The sequence below is a fragment of the Homarus americanus genome, unplaced genomic scaffold (assembly GCF_018991925.1).
Source record: "Homarus americanus isolate GMGI-L3 unplaced genomic scaffold, GMGI_Hamer_2.0 scaffold35762, whole genome shotgun sequence".
Taxonomy (NCBI): Eukaryota; Metazoa; Arthropoda; class Malacostraca; order Decapoda; family Nephropidae; genus Homarus; species Homarus americanus.
The window spans coordinates 423,195-447,240 of record NW_024757817.1 but is presented as its reverse complement, the minus strand read 5'-3'; the positions used below and the strand labels follow the sequence as shown (position 1 = coordinate 447,240).

Below are 24,046 nucleotides of genomic sequence, written 5' to 3'. Positions count from 1 at the left end.
AGTGTGATATTAACAACTCCCTCTCACCTCTTCCTTGACTTCCAACTTGGTTGATTTGGGTGATGGAGGTAATGAAGACTCTGAGAGTGGTGACCTAACAGGCGAGGATATGTCTGATGGAGGCGGTGTGTATGATCCAACAAGCAAATCCGTGATTTTCTGGTTACCATCACGCATTCGGTATGTGTTGAGTTCTGTTCTTAATCGAGAATTCTGTGTCTGCAGGTATCTTATGTAGTCTATAGCCTTTTTCAAAATCTGAGACTTGTGAAGCTGGAAAACATAATATAAATTAAGTTACACTTTTATATAATATATTAAAAAGAAATATTGTTGGAAGTAGTCTAGACATAAAAATTAGAAAATATGAGGAAAGTACAATCAAACTCATTAAAATATTTCTAATTTTACCAAAGATATTATCTTTTGGGAAAATATCAAGTTCCTGAAAATAAAAACATGGGCACAACCCTTAAAAATACAACTTTTCAAATAAAAGAAGATACACATCATGGTTGGTAAACGTTGCCAAATACTGTAACAGGATATTAATTTATCTACACCAACAAGGGAAGATGTGAATGTAAGTAGAAGCAGATTGGGAAGGTTTACCTGTATAATTATGTCCTATAGCCCTGTACTCAAATTGTTTGCCTAGTAGTGGTGGTGAGGCAGATCAAGCTTACTTTTCTTTATATTTACTTGGATGTTTCATTATCGATGATACTGAACAAAATAAACCACCGGTCTAACCTCAGGAGACCCAACATGAATACCCGTGACTAACCTTAATCGTTGGTATGACCTCTGCAGCTATTACCTTGAAAAGGAATGTAGAAGCAAAGGATCCCTCACACACACACTAATTGATTTTAGGATCAATCCTCCAATTTTGGTCAGTAAACATTCACTACACATTTTAAATGCCTGAAGCCAGCTAAGAAATGAATAGTAGTGGTGGTAGTACAGTAATCCTACACTCCTGTGGGAGCCAATTTCCAAACAGCAACGCGGCAGTAGTATCGCCATTTATAAATGAATGGGTATTGGTCATCTTATAATGGACGTGATTGGTGGATATGTTTGCTATAGGTCATATAAGTTGGCCATTTAGAGACACAGGGGTGTAGGAATACACTTCTGCAACTGTACCTGTACTAAATAATCCAACTACTCCAATGGGAGTTAACCCTAATTCTAAAATTAAGGCTGAACTTGGATAACTCCACCAGCTTAACAAACAACACAGGTCAATGCAGAATATAAGTTCCCAGAGATAATGAACTCTGTATATAATAAGGTTATGTTAAAGCAACACTTGAAAATATCCTGATTTCAAGCCTTAAAAGTTCCCTCTTAAAAAAAAAATAAAATGGTCAGTTCAATGTTAAGCCTATGACTAAATTAGGATTAATGCTTGAAAAACTAATACAGCCTGCCTAAACAGAAGGGTAGGGTGTGCATTACTAGTATGATATCACGTGTTCCCTCAACCTCTGTTGTTTCCTTTGAGGGAAACCTTTACTGTACTACTTCTCTCCCTTTTGGGGGCAACAGTAGCACGGGGCATGTACTAATCACTTTAAAGTAATCCTAGTCACTTTTGTTGGGTATTCTGGGATTAGAGCAAGAGCTTAGCAAATTCATTATACTGTACTACAGCCATCTACAAAAGGGTGACCAACCACATATCATGTATCCCAAATGCAATATGGTAACTGTCCCAACAAACTTGGTTATACCTTTAGTTCTATGTATGAGGCTATAAACTAATGGCATCCACAATCTTTCCAATAAATCTGTTGTGATTTTGACACTACATTAGGCATATGCACCTTCAGCTGTGTGTAAGCCAGCAAAATAGATTATTCCCTCACATCCCTAATATTGATTAAAGCATTTTTTTAATCATGCCGAGCATCTCTAACCTCAACACTGACATCATGAATAAATTATATTGATTCATACAAAATTTTCTTATTACATATCAAAATAATGGACATGATTTCATATTTTTTTTGGGTGGGTGGGTGGGTGGGTGGGTGGGGGGGTGGCATTATTTATATATTTAATCATAAATCATTAAGTATACAGTATTTCAAAGATGACAAGTCACAAAATAATGAATACACACCTTTGCCTCTTCACCTGCAACAAGATTCTTGAGCTCCAATATCTTGTCATTAATAGAGCTTCTGTAACGTTTCTCTATGGCATTGTGAGAATTACGCTTCTCTCCCTTCTGTGGTACAATCATTGGCTTGTTTGCCGAACTAACCACTCGAGCCAGGGGTACACGGTCAGATTCTAACATGAGAGGAATGCCCGTGACAACTGTAGTTTGACCGAGGTTCTGAATGGGTGTTGTGATTGTTGCTATTGTGGGCGTTGCTTTATAATAAACCGTGTGAGGTACAGTAATACACTGGCCTGAAGATGAAGTTGTCAGAGTTTCTGATTTGGGTATCACTAGCTGTTGTATCAGTGATGGCTGCTGGACCACCTGTGAAACACAAGTAGTGACCACCCTCTTGGCAATATTTTGTGGTATGGTCACTTGCTGAAGTTGGGGTTGTACCTGGACAGTTTGTGGCTGGATCTGGGTTACTGTGCTTTGCTGCTGCTGTGAGATATTGATTTGCTGTTGTGAGAGTAGTTGTTGAAGCTGTGGGGATTGGTTAAGCCCATTATTGGTCACCACAGACTGAGGGACATTGATGATGGAAGTCGGACTAACACGAGGGGTAACGTGTGCCACCTGTCTCACTTGTGTTCCACCTATGGAGGTCACAACTAGTTGCTGCTGATGTGGTTGTTGTGGTTGTTGTTGTTGTTGTTGTTGTTGTGGTTGTTGTTGTGGTTGTTGCAGTGATTGTTGCTGTTGGGATGATACCTTTGATATCTGTAAATCAATAACATGTTTCAAGAACAATTTGATGTTTATGATTACTAAAGAAACTGATCTAGAAATATGCCACAACATAAAACCAATAATATGTACAATATATCAAAGCTGAAATTAAAGCAAGCCTTATTCTATTGGGAAAAAACAGAGAGAGAGCTTGCATGCTTCTACCCACTGACAGAAATACCTACGATCTACTCGCAGACAAATCTGAGAGAAAATCAGACAAATTTTCGAAGATGAAACGATGTAAGTTTTCATTGTTTTGACTTTTTACATTGAATTCAGAGAGATGCACTGTTTTATTTGTTAGTGACTTCTGTGTCAAGACTGGGAAATACATATGGGTGGCCTGGATTTAATAACAAAGACAATGACCAAGAAAAAAAAAGGGCAGGCAGCCTAGGCAGGCAGGCACTGACAAGGATTGTACATTTTTTCCTAGAATAATGCTTCTCATCACCATCATTCTCTCGGTTTATTTTGAAATTCTGTATCATTTTCATCATCGTTTCACTTTGAACATCACTCATGGCCTTAATGTTTTTCCTAGGTCGTACAGTGTTCCTGATGACTACCGTTTACTACAGTACCGCTGATCATACCGCGTGAATAAACAGGACATGTACCTGTCCAGTACCGACTTGCACGTCCAGTGACCGAGTCATCCACCTACTTGCCTGTCCACCAGTTACTATTACGTCCCGTCCCAGCCATATAACAGCACCACAATGACTCCACATTACAGATTGCAGACAAATTACTGTAGAAATTTCTGTCAGTGGGTGTTCTAACCTTTATTACACACTTAAAATATTTTTCTGTACTCAACGTTAAGCCTGACTATGGCAAATCTTGGTGTTATAATTCTTATAGAAAAATGTGGTACAAGGATATCATTAACTAAATCATCACAATCAAACCTTAGATTTACCTGATAGCCACTATGGTTGAGAAAACTCTCACTGCTGTTCAAGAAACTGGTGTTGCCAATACTACTACTGGGAGTCGTGTTGAAGCTGCTCCCATGAGAGGGAGTCGAGGTGTTGCTTGGTATAGATGCTGGTGCTTGCTGATTAATTCGTCCACTACCAACTCCACCATGAGGCATGACATCACTTTCATTCCAATCCACAAGACCTAAGTCCTTAATGTCATCCAAGTCAAGGTCTGGCCAGTTCATCTGAGACAAGAGGTCTGTACAAGAAATAAAAAGTTGAAAATTGAGTACAGTACAGTACTGTACATAAAGTATATTGAATATATTATTTGAGAGAAAGATTTGAAAATAAATCTAAAAGTGAAGGAAAGTCATTGACTGAGACACACTAAAAAGAGTAGCAGAAATACACCAGTTTAATTTAATTCAGTTACAGTAAACCCTCGATAACTCGCCATTTGAGAACTCTGAATTTCATATAACTCGGCATGGATATGGTCTTGGAATGTATTAGTATAACTCGGGAAATGCCGAAGTATGTAAATTATCTGGGTAAAGCTTGGCGCATCCGGCCACCTGCATCACCTACCATACCTCTGTGTCACCTGATAATGGTTACCCCTCATGTAACCAGGATGGCCGGCCAAAAGGGCAACCTCGGCACAAATTTGCTTAAGACGTAGAAGCTGTTGCCAACACAACAACCACACCCTAAGTTAACGAGTTGCACGACCCAGTGTCAAGGAATAGTCCGAGAAAACCGGACAACTCGCCAACTGCACTGGTTAACCATTGCCCCGGAACACAATCCGCAAACCGATTAACATCCAGGTTCTCAATTACTGCCGAGTAGACAAAGGCAGATGGCGTAAAGAAACTTGCCCATAGTTTCACCCTGCCCGGGGTTCAAACCCGGGTCCGCTCGCTTGCGAGGCGGGCATGCTGACCATTACACCACAGGCCGTTTGTTTACTATAGTACGTAGTATAATATAATACAAAACAACAAAGCCCAACCATTAACTAAGCAACGGGGAACTAAGTAACCAATTACTGATAACCATTTACATTCATTCACAATTTTTACTACGTACTATAGTAAACAAACGGCCTTGAGTTGCCAGCTGTCTTCAGCAGTGTTCGAAGATTCTTGAATGAGACAGTACATGCCCTTTTATTGAACATTTTGACGTCCATCCACGAGATTTTGTCAGCTGATAAATATCTCTTTGAGTGTCTTTAAAGCTTCATATCTAACATGTAGAGTTCTCTAGTAGTTTTCATTTCTTTCAGAGTTGATGTTGGAGAGTTCAATGCCACATTTTGTTGCAGCCATTTCAGGCTTTAGGAAACAGCAAAGCAATGTAACAACTAGCAGGGAGAGCTATCATACAGTACAGTATGTGGATAAGCAGTGCTTCACTCTGAAATAGCTTGTTCCTCTTGTAAACATTGGCTTGACAAATTTCAGGAACTGTATTTCTACAAAGAGCAAATTGTTCTTAAAAATCTTGGAGCCTCTTGATCCTTTCCTTATTCTTATGGTCTTATTGAGAAAGAAAATTAGAATGTAGTACTGTACAGTAACCATTGTTATTTGCGGGGGTTAGGTTCCAGGGAATGGCGTGAATAGCAACTCGTACTACTTTAGTGCATTACTGTATACCTATACCATACAGCCAAGGCAGCACTCCTCCCCTTTTAAATTGTCTAATAATTCAACTTTCTTTGTCAGGGTCATAACTGACTTCTGCCTTTTACGTTTCACTCCACTAGCATTACCAGCACCGACACTGGGCAGTCTTCTAAGGGCCATTTCACACAGAAACACTAGAGTTTTGACCACAATACAAGAGATACTGTGTCACAGACAATGGTTGAGTGCAACAAGGAAGAGAAGACACTGTGGGAGAGGCTTGTAAGCTATCCACCGTCTGCTTACCGCAAATAACAAGGGTTTACTGTACATAATGGTCAATAGCCAGAGGCGGTTCTTCAAAGCGACTAATTACAGCTTCCAGAGTGAGCCACTGACTTGGTGACTTACTGGGTAAACCTTGAGGACGTACCAATACCAAGTTGTTAACATTATCACCAAACTTGTCATAAGCAGCTACGAAAGCATTGTGAATTTTGTGAATACTGCATTGCAGGCACTTATATGCATAATCTGGGGATGTAGTGTTGTTTTCATTACAACCTGTCAATCACTGGGTATCCACACAAGTTAACAAGTGTACAGTGGAATAGCAGCTTGGGTCCTGACCAAAACTTTCAACTGTCCCTAGTATGGCAGTTGTTGTCTCAATAATCTCTAGTGTATGTGGGATTGGAAAGTGGCTTATGCGAGTCCTATCTTGAAGAAGGGTGATGTCACTCCACGAACAACTATAGACTGGTGAGCCTGACCAGCATAATATGTAAAGTACTTGAGAGTATTATCAGAGATGCCGCGATGGAACATCTACTACGAAACAACCTTGTAAAGGATTGCCAACATGGTTTTATGTTGTGACGGCACCAAGTGTGAGCTCTTTCAAGACCAGACTTGACCAACACTGGAGCAGGTTAAGGTACATTCAGGAGCTGGTGTATGACCAGTACTTGCCAACAGTGCATAACAGACGTGACCGATCGCCCAAGCAGCTAACGAGCCGATCAGTGGTGAAGAAGATAAAAGTTAAAAAAATTAAAGCAAAGTTTTGTATTTCATTTTCAAATAAATCTGAAATGAGGTCCACGTCTATCCAATACTGTATTACGTGTTATAACTTGGTTTGGGGTGCTAACTATTCATTGCAGCAGCAACTTTTGAATCTGGCAACATAATGGGGGAAAACTGGTAAATTTTGTGAGAAACATGAGCTGGAAGATGGGCTGATACAAGTGCTGTAGCTATTGTGTACCAAATGGCTTCAGTAAAAGTCACTTGATCTGGAATGTCACATGAGAAATCTTCTTCAAATGACCAACCAATGCATCATACCCTCAATTTTACGTCAAAATTTTTATTACAAATCAATCAGTAATGAGCATTTACACCAGTGGATGATTCTATACACCGGTATCTCATTAAATCACCATTGCTCTCTTGTCTGTGTCGTTGAATCTTAATTATTTCTTTTCAGCCATCGTGTAACATAAGATCTATGAAAATGTTTGGTTGTCATCAAAACAGATTCCAGCCTTTTCTTTCAAAAACCTCAATATTTCATCATATTTCTGTATCACACAGCACTTATTTTGTGCATCACACACTCATACTGCCTTATTGCAAATTATGATGAATACTGAACATGGCAATGCTGGCAGCACGGAAGAAATTGGAAGTGGTGAATTTGAATGGTGGGGTAAAAGTAAATACTGTACTTTAACTCTACTGTATGCATAGTATACAATATGTAAATCAACCAAGCTACAAAAAAAAAAAATAATATTGAGGCTTATAAAAAAAATCAAATATATAATGGATGTACTCTACTGTACAGTACTGTACATGTTATTTTGTCACATTGTGGCACCCCTGCAACAGGCCGAGCTACTTGCTCTAGACAAGGAAAACTATTTGTCAAAAGCTGAAGCATAGCTTAGTAAGAAGATTTGTCCCAGAACAATACCTTGTGCTTAAGGAGGAAACTTAGTGTAGTACAGGTACAGTACAGAGTATTTGTATTTCCTTATTTTTATATTCTCCTAACTTTAGTCTGTGATATTATATAAAATAAAAACTTAAAACCTGAAATCACCAAACCCTGGCTGGGAAGATGAGGGAAGGAGGAAGGGGAGGTGACATGTTTGAAAGTTGTGCCGAAGGTCTAGTGAAGTATTTATTTGTTTATTTATGTCCTATAGATTGAGTTTTTGTTTTTTGTTTATAAAATGTCACAGAAGTGACCGGGGAGAATATAATTTACATTGCTGGAATTTTTATAAGACTGATTAATTTGAATCTAATCATGCTAGAGTTTGCACTGGACAAAAATTTTAGTAATCACTTAGTACATTATTTTGAGTACATGTACAGTACAGCTTTGCCCATAGGACAGTGTAGCGTGCCCTGAGAAACATTAGGTGCAAATTTTAAAATATAATGCACCAGATTGCTCATGCAAAATCGGAAAGATTTGCTTTAAATTAAAACGTTATCCTTAATTGTGGGTGTCGCTTTAAATAAATAATCTTAAATTGAATCGCTTTAAATCGACGTTCTACTGTACTGTATATTGTACCAGTACATACTGTATACTTAGAAATTGATTATAATCTACATAATTTTTATATAGCTCGGAATAATTTAAACCTACACTTAAGAATCCTCATTGGGACAAAATAATATAGGTAGTTGAAAATCAATTTCATATGTCATAATTTTTTTGCATTACTAATGGGCCCATAAGTGTTAACCTTTTTTATAAAAGAAAAATCCCTTACACCAAATTGAAATTTCCTCGGTTCATGATCATGTGTTAACTTTGAACATAAAAATATAAAAAGAATCAAAAGCACATCTCAAAACTGGTTAGTATGGAGTCCAACAACTGCTAGGGAAGCCACCCAACAAACAATATTTCTTGATGGTAGTAGCTAATTAAATTGGATACAGGCGTTGACCGTTATACGATGGATCAGCTTACGATAAAAAATTAACACCATTTTCCGTGATGCGATGGCTATGATAAATTTTACAATGGTCACTATCTGAATGCCTTTCCTGCATTGCCACTGCTATGAAAAAGTGATGTAAAATAACTCACAATATTCCAATATTCAAAAGGGGGCTAGATAGATTCATGGATGATAGAGAGTGGTAGTAACTCTCGACAGGAGCTGCCATGCACAGGCCAACCGGCCTATTGCAGACTCCTTATTTTCTTATGTTCTTAAGACATGACACAATCTCAGAATGGCATAACACATGTGACCCACACTGGATGAGTGGTTAGCTCTGCCCGTAACCAGTAACTGGCAGGCTGTGTCGTTGAACTGTGTCACATTGCCCAGTTTTGAAAACTAATATTGTGGGTAATTTTATTAGTTAAAATACTGTTCTCGAAAAGTATAAATTTCCGATGGAAACTGTATAGAATAGACTATTTTTAGGTTTTTCTCTTTCTCCTTATATTAGACTCAATATATAAATAGGTGCTGGCAACTTCTAAATATTAACCCTATCATCTAAGGAACATTTGTGGGAAAAAGAACGAAATCAAACAATACATTTTGGTGTTAGCCATCTGCTCCAGTAATACCACAAACTAATCCCAAAGTGATTTCTCAATAATAATGAGACTTCATGGTTTTTTTAAAACAAAATTAAAGTTACATGGTAACCCTTATACTGTATAGGTAGTAAATCTGACAATTTTTTTCTTATTAGTAGTACAGTACAAGGATGTTGTAGTGTAACATTAAGTTTTTGATGATGCCATCATATTTGATAAATATTGACAACTGACCTGCGGCCAATTTGTCATAGAAAACGATTACAAAAATGCCGCAATTTGACTGTTTTTAGTGGACAGTCGTAATTTGTGCAAAATTTGTTAAAAAGTGGTTATTTCTAAATTAAACCTAACCCTAGTAGATATGAAAAACGTGCAGCAGCAGCATTATTAGGAGACCTCAGCCACCTAACCTAACAGCTCTACCTAACTTCCTAGGGGGTTAACCCTGGTATATTAAACAGAAAGAACTTGCTATGATATGGTGTAATTTTAAGTTTTTTGTGGACGTGAGAGCAGCCATCCATACTGAACACTTCTTAAGCAGACACATGGATGATCAAGTGTATTTTAAGAGGTAAGTCATCCAAATATTTTACGGACAAATAGCGGGGGTTCATAATCTTCACGGTATCCATCACTTCTATGTTCCATATCTATAAATACTATATTATCACTTGTCTGTAAAACATAAGATATGGGGTCCACCCTGTTAATAAATAAGTACGTAAAATTATTTATTATTAACAGAATTAACAGCCTATTAACCAATGCTACTGACCCATACATCTCGCTAGAAATAATTGCACATCACCAATTTAATATAAAAAAAATTCACAGATGAAAATCAATCACATGTTAAGTTACCTGCCATGTAATGTACTACTACAGGCCAGGACCAGGTGTGTGTGGTTCAGGAGGCAGGTGCTCGTCTTACCTTCCTCCGCAAAGTCGTCCGGCATGATAACGTCGTCCTCCATGGTGACCTAATACCATTCGATAACGACCTTGTTATTACGAATGACTAACAATTGAGCTGAGGGTGATACCTTGCTGTAAGCCTCACGCACAAGACAGGACTGACCATCGCACCATGTTGCCTCACTCTCCCAGCCAATCAACATGCACACCCCACTCCCAGTTCACCAATCACAGCCACCGTCACCATCACGCGATATGACATCACAGTCGTGACGTACCACCAAAACACAGAGAGACCCAAGAGACAGAGTGATGATGACGATCATATGCGTACGATAAAGCAACACATGGTTTCAACACCCATATGTACTGTACATCTGTATTTCAACTTTACTCAACACATGTCTTTTAGTATTTAACTCTACTCAACATACAGTATGTGAATTTTTTAAATTATATAGTCAAAATATGTTTTAAATAAGTAATATAAAATACACATTATACACCGTCGAACATTTGTATAATGAGCATGAATTTATAATAAACGTATTTTGATATAATTCGTTTTGAATATGAATATAAGACTGCAATTTTTCGAGTGAACTGCATGCGCTGGGAATGTTGTACTGTACCCAAATACAACAACTTTTCAACAGGGGTATGATAGCCAGTGAACCATTAAAACTAACGCAGCAGCAAGATAATAACAAACGTTATCTACCTTGGCAGGATGCTGCTGGGCTAAACACAAAGGAATATAATGTAGATAATGACTAATATTACAGTTATTCTTAAATGGACGCTAATAATATACCGAAGATTATCCAAACAACTATTTTATTTGTTGAACATGCATGCTGTATTTTATATATATATATATATATATATATATATATATATATATATATATATATATATATATATATATATATATATATATATATATATATATATATATATATATATATATATATATATATGCTGATAACCACAAGGAAAGAAGAAAGAAGAATTACACGAAAGCGCTTGGGAACTTCGTGTTTTCTTCTTTCCTTGTGGTTATCAGCATATACCTAGATCATTGCACCTACAGTGATTTACTTGCATATATATATATATATATATATATATATATATATATATATATATATATATATATATATATATATATATATATATATATATATATATATATATATACAGGTATACTGTTGGGTATGGGATGTTAGGGTTCACACTCAGGATGGGATGGAGAAAGGAAACTCACAATGTGCTCTCTGTATACATGTTGTGTTGGATGTACAATGCAGCTTGGTGCTGGGAAGTGGCAGCGTGGTTACAAACGTGATGTAGAGAGAGCTGGTTGGTGAGGGCGCTCAGAGGAGGACAGCTTGTGGGTCGCCATGCTCGCCGGCGGGACTAAACAATAAGACACACCCCCTCCCCTTCCTTAGCCATCTCACTAATGTTGACGCAGCTGAGCAAACAAATAACCATTTCGCTACTATATGCCAGACGCTCCCCCGGCTTGACACAACCACTCTCCCTGCTTACTTACCAGCCCCCCTTCCCACTGACTTAGTAGAAGAATTTCAAGTAGCAAAACGCCTGGACAAACTAAAATTAAAACGCTCTACCACCCCCATTGACTTACCAATGAAACTCTTCAAGGAGTTCTCCCCGGAGCTTGCTAAACCCCTATGCTCCATCATCAATGCTTCTCTCAGTCAAGCCAGATGCCCAGCTGACTGGAAGACCTCTTATGTATCACCAGTGCCCAAGTCAACCAGCCCACAATCCTTAAATCAGCTACGACCTATTGCAATCACCCCAATACCCAGCCTAATCTGTGAAAGTTTTGTGTTCGACTGGGCTTATGCTGATATTGCAGGAGTCGTAGACCCTCAGCAATTTGGCAACATGAAAACTTCCTCCACCACTCACTGTCTTGTCAGCTTTCTCGATTACATATACCGCCATCTCGAGAAACGAAAAACGTCTGTAGCTGTCGCCTTCATTGATTTCACTAAAGCATTCGACCTAGTCGACCACAATATAATCATCAACAAAGCTATTGACCTCGGGCTTCGGAGAAGTCTTATACCATGGCTTACAGACTTCCTCAGTGACCGACGCCAAGCTGTACGCTTCCGAGGGGCTGTCTCCACCTTTCAGTCACTCACCTGTGGCGTCCCCCAAGGCACCAAGATGGGACCACTCTGCTTCCTTATGCTCATCAATGATGCCCTAAGAGAAACCCCTGCTCGCTGGAAATATGTCGACGACTCCACCATTGGGATCAGCGTCAACAATTCTGCTCCCAACTATACCGCCCTTCAGGATTTATTGAACAGTCTCCAAAACTGGGCCACCAACAACCATGTCACCATCAACCATACCAAGACCATGGTTATGCACATCAACCTCTTCTCGACATTGTCCCACCTCCTTCCATTACTCTAGGTCCGAACACACTCCAGGTTGTAGATTCCACGAAGCTCCTCGGCGTCACCATAGACAACAAACTAAATTGGAAACCACACGTCAGTGAAGTTGTCAAATCCTCCAGTTTCCGTCTCCACCTCCTCCGCCGACTCAAGTCCCTCGGAGTTCCTGCACCCGAGCTCCTCAGTGTTTACACAACATTCATACTTCCCAAGCTCACATATGCCTCCCCCACCTGGTCTTCCTCCCTAAATGCCGCACAACGTAAACACCTAGAAAAAGTGCAAAAGAGGGCATGCAAGATTATTCTCTCCCCTTCCTACTCCACATATCAAGAAGCGCTCAACACACTGACCCTTTCGACTCTCACTGACCATCACCACGACCTCATTGCAAATTTGGTAAGAAGCTTCTACACCATCCTCGACACCGGCTCCTACTACCACCTGAGATCCCTAGCCCGAGAATTGCTGTTCGACACCACAACCGCATCCAGCCCATACGTGCACGAACTGATCGCTATAAGAACAGCCCAGTCCCAACCATTGTAAAAATTATCAATAACTTGTAATAGACCAGTGTATTCACTCCCAGTAAACACTACTCCTTGCACTGTCACTATGTTGAAATGCACTGTAGTTTGAGCTTTTCCCCATCTAGTTATTATATATCTTATTTATATCACTTATGTTACTTGTATATTATTTGTAATTCGAAACCCATTCCCCAAATATGTAACTGTATATTTTCAGCCTTCTGGCTGCCAAGTTCTTTCAATAAACCGTTAATTATTATTATTATTATTATTAAACACACACACACACATACCATGGCTTACAAACTTCCTCAGTAACCGACGCCAAGCTGTACGCTTCCGAGGGGCTGTCTCCACCTTTCAGTCACTCACCTGTGGCGTCCCCCAAGGCACCAAGATGGGACCACTATGCTTCCTCACGCTTATCAATGATGCCCTAAGAGAAACCTTTGCTCGCTGTAAATATGTTGAAGACTCAACCATTGGTATCAGCGTCAACAATTCTGCTCCCGACTATACCGCCCTTCAAGATTTATTGAACAGTCTCCAAAACTGGGCCACCAACAAACACGTCACCGTCAACCATACCAAGACCAAGACCTCTCCTCCGACGTTGTCCCACCCCCTTTCATTTCTTTAGGTTGCAACACACTCCAGGTTGTAGATTCCACTAAGCACCTCTGCGTCACCATAGACATCTTCACACGTCAGTGAAGTTGTCAAATCCTCCAACTTCCACCTCCTCCGCCGACTCAAGTCCCTCGGAGTTCCTGCATCCGAGCTCCTCAGTGTTTACTCAACATTCATACTTCCCAAGCTCACGTATGCCTCCCCTACCTGGTCTTCCTCCCTAAATGCCACACAACGTAAACACCTAGAAAAAGTGCAAAAGAGGGCATGCAAGATTATTCTCTCCCCTTCCTACTCCACATATCAAGAAGCGCTCAACACACTGACCCTCTCGGCTCTCACTGACCATCACCAAGACCTCATCTGCAAATTTGGTGAGAAGCTTCTGCACCATCCTCGACACTGGCTCCTACTACCACAAGATCTCTCGTCCGAGAATTGCTGTTCGACACCACAACCGCATCCAGCCCATACGAGCACGAACTGATCGCTATAAGAACAGCCCAGTCCCAACCATTGTAAAAATTATCAATAACTTGTAATCAACCAGTGTATTCACTCCCAGTCAATCTTACTTTTTGCACTGTCACTATTTTGAAATGCCCTGTAGTTTGAGCTTCTCCCCACCTAATTATTATATATCACATTTGTATCACTTAATCACTTATGTTACTTGTATATTATTTGAAAATCAAGTGACCCATTCCGCAATTATGTAACTGTATATTTTCAGTCTTACGGCTGCCAAGCTCTTTCAATAAACTGTGAATTATTATTATTATTATTACACACACACACACACACACACACACACACACACACTCGCGCAGTCCGCCACTACAGCAAAATTCAGCCCAGAAGAGCCCGCACTGATAGATATAAGAACAGCACCATCCCATCTATTGTTAAAATAATAAACAACTCCTGATTTATGTACTGTACAGCCCTGTAAATGTATTGAACGCATATTATATCATCATGTCTAAATCAAATGTAAGTCTGTATATTTTCAGCCACCGGCTGCAACTCTATTAATAAACCGTTTATTATTATTACACACACACACACACACACACACACACACACTATACATGACATGATTGGATAAAACACATTTTACATATACACTGTCAATAGTAAACTGACAATAAGATGCAAAGACACCGATGAGCAGCACCAAAAACACATATAAATTAAATGAAAGATAGATAAACAGACGAATACACAAATTAACAGCCAGAGAGAGAGAGAGAGAGAGAGAGAGAGAGAGAGAGAGAGAGAGAATGGCTGTAGAGGATCGACCAAGGACAAAAATACCCCAGGCACACAAACACCCTTATGTAGGGCGCCGTCTTACTGGTACTACAGCGTAGGTAGGGGAAGGGAGGAGGGGTGATGGAGGGGGAAGGGAGGAAGGGTGATGGAGGGGGAAGGGAGGAAGGGTGATGGGAAGTGGAAGGGAGGAGCCTGGGAGGAGAATGAGAAGAGGAATGGTGGGATGGGAAGTGTAGGGAGGAAGGAGGGGAAGAAATGAGCGAGGAGAGGAGGGAGGGGGATTATAAAGAGGTGAGAGGTGGGAAAGAGAGGGAGGGAGCAGGTAAAGGTAAAAAGGAAGGATGAGGCTGGGAGGAGCTGGTGGGGGAGAGTCGATAGAAGAGAATGCATAGAGAAGAGAAAGATGTCAACAAAAGTGTGTGTGTGTGTGTGTGTGCGGCCAGACGTTGGTCACCCACCTGGCGCTCCCTTAGCGTTAAAACGTTTGTAAATCATCGTACTTTACACTAGTAACGCCATACTGATCAAAGTAGTTACGTAAATGAACCAAATCAATTTGAAATTCCGGTACGTAAGGTAAAAGCACCTGCATGCATCATATTACATTTGAATAATCTACCTGCAAAAGGTTACGTAATCCTCAGGCAGAGACTGTAGCTAAACGTGATGAGGGTAACACCACGAGACCTGTGACTGTCTTATCTGCCTCAGCCGACCACCTCTCCGCGACACAGGTACCGCACATCACACTGACATAATAATAAAGTTATGTCATGTATTCAGCATTTACAAGATACAGTACTATTATTGTAAGCAATGAAGACGCATTAAAAACTGCTTTAGAGATCGGTAGAAAATATGGAGAATGTGGTTTTAGAGATAATCTTATGAATTTAAAGTAATATTTGCTTTTAAATAAGAATAAAAAAAAATATGGGTGATAACAGGGAAATTAATGATATGAAAAAATGGGTGTATTTGGTAAAAAAATATGATGTTGAAAGCAATTAAACAAGAATAGTCAAGTAAAACAACATTTACTATTTTTAAAGATCTATCACAAATAAATATTAGTTTGAAGAAAATATTGTTGAAATGCAATATAAAGTCAGTGTTACTGTATGGTCAGTGACTGATTGATTTATGGCACACCTAAAGTGATAGCCTAACACAAATGACCTGGGTCCAGCTTGAAACCAGATCTTCTTCTACCAAACCCTGACACTACTACTACTGCTACTACTACTATTGTTACTTATACTACTGTTACCTCTATTACTATTACTACTACTACTACCTCCATCCTCCCCCTATAGCCACACCTTCGCCACCATTTTATTACCTTAAAATTAAATATCCAAATACATAAGTAGCTATCCTAGCTACTACTACTACTACTAACAATACTAATAATAATAATACTAATTGGTATATAACGCATTGTTATAAACAATGGAGCTTATATAATTATTGTTTGAGCCTGTTGAGTGTTTTTGTGAGAGAGGTGACCAGGATGATGTACAATATAAAAACATACTTGTTGGTACCAGAGCAGAGGACGTCCTGGCCAGGGTCATGTGCATCTCCTCGCCTGCAACCATCTATGTGAGTGGCGCTGTAGATGACCTGACCAAAGAAACACCCAGGAGGTTGTACCGTAGTAGTGATGTGAGAAAAATTAAACCTACATAAGACTGGGATTTAAAAAAATGATTCAAGATATATTGAGTAGAAGCAGTGAGTGTTAAGGACAGTACTACCTAAAGTTCTTGACAATACACGTGTAACATAAGGTAAACCATGGAATACATATACAGATAACATAGTCAAGAGGAGAGTGAAAGCGGTCCCGTAGGTCTGGCACTATATGGCGTTGGTGGCAGGATTGTGGTAGATATGCAGACAGCACACAGGGGTAAGATTGTACGCTATGGTGAACACTGTGTTTTAGTCTCCGGGGTTTTGGGGTTTTCCTCTTTTGGGTGAGTCGTCACCACCGGTGTGAACCACCAACTTGTTTTCGTTAAGATCAGTCATTGTGACGGTGTTTAATAAAGACATCAATATTCCATAAATGAGGTAAATTTACAGACTGCCGTTAGAAATATAGTCTATTTACATTTTTTTTTACTGTACTGTTTAAATATAGGCCCACCGCCCTCTTGGTGTGTGGTGCGGCGATGGTCTCCTGCCGCAGCACTTACAGCTCCTCCCCGTTCCCGTCGTGGACCTCCCCACCTTTGATTCGACACAATCCCTGGGTGGAGAAGATGTTCCTCCACAACCTGCACTGGTGCTGGGCGTCAGTGTGAAGGATCTCTCCAGTGGGTAAAATTGCTGAGTGCCCCTGTGGCGTGAGACAGTCACCCTATGGGAACGTAAAGTACAGGTGGAGGTCCTCCTTCAAGGCAGTGGAGGAGGCCGAGTCGTCCCCAAGGACCATGTTGGTCATCTTGGATAGATGTGCTGGGGAAGGAGGTGCGGGGGAGGGAGGTGGGGGAGAGGGAGGTGGGGGAGAAGGAGGTGTGGGGGATGAATGTGCGGGGGAGGGAGATGCGGGAGAGGGAGTTTTTGTTTTGTTTTGTTTTTTGTAGGTAAAGGAGGGTGAAAGAAGATTAGAGGTGGGGGAAGGAAGTTATAGTTCGGAAATTGAAGAAATTTAGGAGGAGGTAAGAGAGGGCCGGCTGACCGCCTAGCTAGGCTAATAGTGTGTCGGGGTTGTGTCATGGGTTAGTTATTGTCTGTCGGTACAGGCACTAGACATCCTACCCTGTCCCATATATGGGTGTTTTGAGGGCCTTATTTCATATTCCGCAGACCCAACTGGCGGATGCTGGTCTAGGGAGGTTGTCTGTTGCCTGGCCGTGTAGATCGGGGGTGGTAATGGACCTTTTGAGATTTGGTAACTTTTTGGGAACCATGTATGGTTGTTGTCGTTATCTGGTGGGAGTCTTTGAAGGAGTTCTTGCTCTGATCGTTCTATCTTTTGCCAGATTCTGCTGGCTAGGGTGTGCAGCTGCTGGTTGATGGGTTTTATTCTCAGAGGGAGGTGCAGAGGAAAGAGGTGCGGGGGAGGGAGGTGCGAGGGAGGGAGGTGGGGGAAGGAGGTCGCGTCTGCAGGAGAGGATCAGCGGAGCACGGATCATTGGACTCTAATTGGCTAAACCCTAATTACTGACACGTTCCAAATGGGGAGGAGGAGGAGGGATGGTGAGGAAAGTGGTGGGAGGGTAGGTGGTGTTGGAGGGTGAAGAGGAGGTGAGAAGGTGGAGGAGTGGGAAGGAGGGTGGAGGAGGGAGGATAAATGGTGGTGGAATGGAGAAAGGATGAGAAGGAAGACTATGATTGATGGTAACAGTAGAGAGAGAGAGAGAGACAGAGACAAACAGCGAGAGAGGGTTGATTAAATCCCTAATATGACCCCTTAAACCGCTGATATGACCCCTTAAACCGTTGCTATGACCCCTTAAACAGCTGATATGACCCCTTAAACCGTTGCTATGACCCTTTAAGCCGCTGCTATGACCCCTTAAACCGCTGCTATCACCCCTTAAACCCCGGATATGACCCTTTAATTTACATTGTACTGTGTCCGCACTCGCCCTAACAAGCTACCAGGTCTATACTTTCACACACAGGTTATTTTAGCGTCTATTAGTACCCACTTTGTACGTCACTTAACTGCAAGTGTTCATCATTAAAACTACATTGCGTGTGTTGTTATGATCAGTACTGTAGGTTCGTTGATACCAACTATACTAATATCTCCTACTTACACCATGTGTCTCTTTACTCACTTAGGTTAATTTTTGTGCTGCGGGCTCCGGGTGGCCGCTGTATATACTGTTAGGTGTCACTAAATATTTCTTAGAATAGCCCCAGTTGTCAGGCATCTTTATGTATGGAGAACAAGGAGAAATATTACACAATACATTTATTATGCTTCTTGTACACCAACCACCGTCTTACGCTATTTGTCACACTTGAGATAAATGAAGTGTGACTTTTAGATACATTGATATATCTAGATAACCCTTTGTTGGTTTGGAGGTGAAAAGCGGAGGAAGAGGAGGAGGCGCGCTGCCAAAATTATACCCAGGTCAACATGGAGTCAGGCTGAACCCATTGTTGTTTGGATAGTTTCATTCATTCTATCAATAATTATAGTATATACCAAAGTGTATATGATTTCTTCGGTTATATCACGCTGGTGGGAGAGGACTAAGTGACGCGTTAACATAGCACAGGGCGGGGAAACACTGGTGTACTGTTTACGTTGTAGAGAGTGACGGTGAGGGGATATTTGGTTGAGAAGTAAGGAAGTGTTTGGCTTCTTGTTTGTCGCAATACACACTTGGCTCTATACTCCGCCAAGCTCCACCTCTCTAGTCCAGTGTAACCCATGTGTGTGTGTGTGTGTGTGTGTGTGTGTGTGTGTGTACGTGTGTACGTGTGTGTACGTGTGTGCGTGAAAGGGAGAGAGAGTGAGAAATAAAAATCTTATCCCCCTAGCCAAATACAGACAGCGGGGGTGGTAGTGGGGAGATTTGGGGTAAATTTTTAATAGGTGGGAGAAATTTTTCAGATTGCCCCCCACACGTGCATGGTTCACACACCTTCACACTCACACTCACTATGAGTCACTTGTAACAAATGGTCACACTTTATCAACCGTAGTGATACAGCAACTATTTCTAAGTAGCCGATCTTCATCCGAGATGCATGTGCGAAAAACACAAGTGAATGTAGCTTACTCAATGAAATCTGCATAATAATAATAATAATAATAATAATAATAATAATAATAATAATAATAATAGTAATAATAATAATAATAATAATAATAATAATAATAATAATAATAATAATAGTAGTAATAATAACAATAAAATGAAAACAATAATAACATTATACTATTAATGATAATAAAAATAATAACAATATTAAACAGGATTTATTAATTATTAAGAACCGGGTATACAGTATGTGTCACTGGATCTCTGATTACAATGTACAGTGCAGTACAGTACACAAGACATTATAACAGGAGCTTGAAACTCTAGGTCAGGTAACACATAAGACACTATAATCCCCTACAACACAAACTTCTCTGGTGAACACAAGGTGGAAGACCAGAGCGACTCAGACCACAATCTCGAATTAATTTGTCACAGATGAAGGAATTAAGAGTTACATGTACAAAGATATAAGACCTTAAGATTAATAGTACTTACCTTATCATTCATTATAGTAGTGGTTAAAGCGCCGTTAAAATTCAGGTTAAGTTTCTTGGATTAGGTTATTTGAGAGGGTACGGAGGTGGGGGGTGGGGTGCCAAGGTGCCAGGTGGAACCCAGAAGGAAGAGACGTCCCAGTTGTAAACACTGCCAACACCAGGAAAAAATGTTGACAGTTGTGGCAGCAGTGACAACCATCACAACAATAATAAATCTTGTTCGTTACAAATACATGACGGTTTATATTACTGGTCCTCAACACCTGTAACACAATTTTGTATTACAGATATAATTCTGTATCTGACGCCACCAATATTGGTCTTTGCAGCACCAAGACTTTAACACGGCATGTGATAATTAGGCACACCGTTAGAACCGGCCTAATTACCTCGGGGTGACGAATGTCAGATGACCAGAACAATTTACTTTCTTTATAAATTATCTCCACAGACCCTTCACTACTGGACCCCACATTATTTGTCTAACACCAGACGATTTTATTCAAAACAGAGAGTGAAAACGTTTGGGAACTGTGTGTGTGTGTGTGTGTGTGTGTGTGTGTGTGTGTGTATACCCACCAGTGAAAGAAACACACACACCAAAAATACTGTCTTCCTCCTCCGTCTCTGCCAAGTTTCGTTGTTTGTGAGACCAACAGACTTAGGGTATAACTGTGTTTCCTCTCCATACATCATCTCATCACGTATTCCATTGTTTTACCTGAATAAATTTTAAGACATTATATCACCTAATTCTTACATTACGTTATATTGTAATGGTGGAATGGATTATTGTTTTCTTGTTGTACATTTTATTACTAATTAAAAGATTTTAGGAAGTTAACATCATTTCCTTCAGCCCTGTACAGAACCTTACCTAATCTTAATGAATATGTTAATGGTGGGCGTATGAAGCTTATATCTTATTACTCAGTTTATCTCTATCTCTTTCTCTCTCTTTCACCCCTTCTCTCACCCTCCGTTTCTCATTCACCATCTCTCTCTCATTCGCCTCCCCCTCTCTCCTTCATCTCTATTTTCTCTGTCATTAACTTTGCTGTTTTCCTTTGTTTCTCATTTTCTCTCTCAATCTCTCTTTTATCATTTTCTCGTTTTGCTTGAATCTCTCTCTTCTTTTATCCATTTTCATTCTCTTTTCTTCGTCTGTCTCTCTCTCTCTCACTCTGTCTGTCTGTACAGTATGTTTGTCGTGATCACTACAACCCACCAGCCTGACCGCCAAAGTCACCCTGACGGACAGTTCTAAATGTGTGCTCCAAGGTCCTAAAACGACCCGAGAGAGAGAGAGAGAGAGAGAGAGAGAGAGAGAGGAGGGGGGGGAGGGGTGAAAGAAAATGCAGAAATAGAGAAATGACAAAAGAATGAGTGAAATACAGGCCAAAATTATAAGAGGGAGTGAGAATCAGGTGAACCAACACAATGTAATCAGTAGTGTTTTAGGTACAGGTGTGCTGTTGCAGGAAAAAAAAACAAAAAAAAAATTGGATAAAAAGACGATACGAAATAAACCAAATATTTTTTTTCTTAAAATATATTCGGCTGATTTGACTAAAACATACAAAATCCCTAAGTTGTATAGATCCATATAACAAAAAAAATTATTAGACAAATCTGTCGAAAACAAAACACTCGTTTAAGTGCAACCGTCAGACTTCTGTGTATGATAGTGTATCCAAGTGTTGATATTCTGACCTGTTAACACAGAGTACCGCCAGCACGAGCAACCAACAACGGAAGACACTGACCAGCAAGGAGGGCATGATGTCATCTCTCGATTGTGACGTAACGAAAAGATGCATTAGTCATTAGTCAACAGGAGAATGACGTCATCTGCCAATTACTGCTCTACCTTTAAAGAACAAGTAGTCACCCAAAAAAGTCCTGTCGCGAACCACGACTCAGACTCGTGAACCCGAAGCAGTAGACACAGATACATTATTCTGTCCATAAATGCTTCGGATTCAAGAGTCTGAATCTCGGGGTTCATGGTTCGCGACAGGACTTTTTTGGGTGACTGTACATCTACGTTACATATCGTATAAAAATATCATTACACAGTAATAGCAGAAATGGTTCAGTTTTAATGGTGCAAAAGATAGCATTTATGAAGCTCTGTTAGCGGCTGTCTCCCGACCACCGGCTGCGCCGCTCCACCTGACGACGCACAACTACGGCGGGAGAGCCAAAAGTCATGTGGTTCGGTGATGGTGATCCCTGTGTGTGTGGTGTTATGGAGCGAGTGGTGGCGTGCGGTGTGAGTGGTAGTGTGTTGTAGGCCCACGACACGACACATGAGGCAGCGGGTATAAATATATATATACACAGAGCGTACAACACCCCCACACCTGCCAAGTGATCACTGTTCCACCCATCCCTTCCCCATCACCCATCCTCCATCCCTTATCACTCTCCTCCTCCTCGTCCCTCACCGGTTCCCTCCACCCTCCAATCCTTCTCCCATGCCTCCCCCTCATGACCACACAACCTAACCCACCTTCATGAAATACTACTAAGCATCTCAACGTAATACATCCTCCCTCGCTCCAATCTTCTCTGCGCTCTTTTCATCTCATCTATCTATCTCTCTTACCTTTTCACTCTAAGAATATCACCGAGAAGTTAAAGAGATCGCTGAGTGAACGTACTATACGACCTTGAGTGTTGTAAGGCATCTAAGGAACGCTGGAAAGGTGTGGGTGTCGCTGATGACCTGATTGTGTGCAGGAAATGTTGGGGGCGGCTCAGAGTATGACTGTATGACGCGGTGAGTGTTGGTAGTCCTGTTAGCAATAATAATAATAATAATAATAATAATAATAATAATAATAATAATAATAATAATAATAATAATAATAAGAATAATAATAAGAATAAGAAGTAGAAGAAGAAAACGAATTATAATAATAACAGCAACAGTAACAGGGACAGCCAGAGCATTTAGCGTCAGGTAGAATCAACTGGCAGTGGAAGTTCAACGCCCCCTCCTTGACACTCTGTGTTGATACGCAAGGTTATTTGGTACCACAGCCACGTTGTCTTACTGCGCAGTCTTGTCTTTGGCCTATCAACAACAACACCGTACCACTCACCACCACTCACCATAAATACTACTCTAAATAACAGCCAGAAAGCTGCATACAACACCAATATGACTTAAGACAGACCAACATGCTTGTTATATATTTATACATCGACCTTACTCCCAGTCGTGTATCCTTGACTTAGTGACGTTGGCAAGCAATGTACCCAATGGTCTTACTTTCCCCAGGGTGCATAACGCTTCTTTGGAATACTGTAAAATACAAATAATAATTGAGAACAAATTTAATTCTAAGTAACTTGTTTTTAGTCAGTCTAATTAAATGAATTAACTGGCTTAAAACGTAAAATTTATGCTAGATTGATATAAACCTGGTTTAGTAGTTTTAATGGATTAGGATAGTGGGTGGAGATGGAGGTTTAGTTCATCCTGGATATAACACATGATCGCTTAACATCCCCCCCCCCCCCAGGCGATCGTACCACAGTGTGGTACGACTTCCTTTACTTAATAATCTTCTTTATATTTTATTGTTATTATTCTCTTTCATTTACTCTCTAAATATTTCTGCGTCACTCTTACCCTTTGTCTCCCTACGCCTCTTATTCATGTATCTATATATCTCTCTATCATATCTCCCCCCTGTCAAGTTACTTTATATATAACAATTCTTAAGTATCAAACAACAGGTTATGTTTCCTGGACGTATACTGAATAACCATAACAGACCTCCACCCCCCCTCCCCCGGCCCACCTCTTGAACACTGTATAACCATGATGTTGAGGCCATGACATCCTCTCCCTGGCCCACCTCTTGAACACTGTATAACCATGATGTTGTGGCCATGACATCCTCTCACTGGCCCACAATGACATG

General features: G+C 40.4%; 1 protein-coding gene across 5 annotated transcripts in view; it reads right to left on the bottom strand.

Moving 5' to 3' along the window:
* LOC121857824 (sterol regulatory element-binding protein 1-like) overlaps nucleotides 1-10,174 on the bottom strand; it is a 36,914-nt gene extending 26,740 nt beyond the window's left edge. For 2 of the 5 annotated variants that reach the window (XM_042354087.1, XM_042354085.1), the window contains exons 1-4: nucleotides 10,004-10,173; nucleotides 3,840-4,102; nucleotides 2,135-2,902; nucleotides 28-273 (exon numbers count right to left, since the gene is read on the bottom strand). In XM_042354087.1, the coding sequence (XP_042210021.1) occupies nucleotides 28-273; nucleotides 2,135-2,902; nucleotides 3,840-4,102; nucleotides 10,004-10,046 (1,320 nt within the window). In that variant the 5' untranslated portion in view covers nucleotides 10,047-10,173. Of the gene's footprint in view, nucleotides 1-27; nucleotides 274-2,134; nucleotides 2,903-3,839; nucleotides 4,103-9,933 lie in introns of all 5 variants that reach the window. The other 3 variants (XM_042354086.1, XM_042354089.1, XM_042354088.1) reach the window with 3 other exon arrangements.
* Between the last annotated feature and the right edge of the window lie 13,872 nt (nucleotides 10,175-24,046).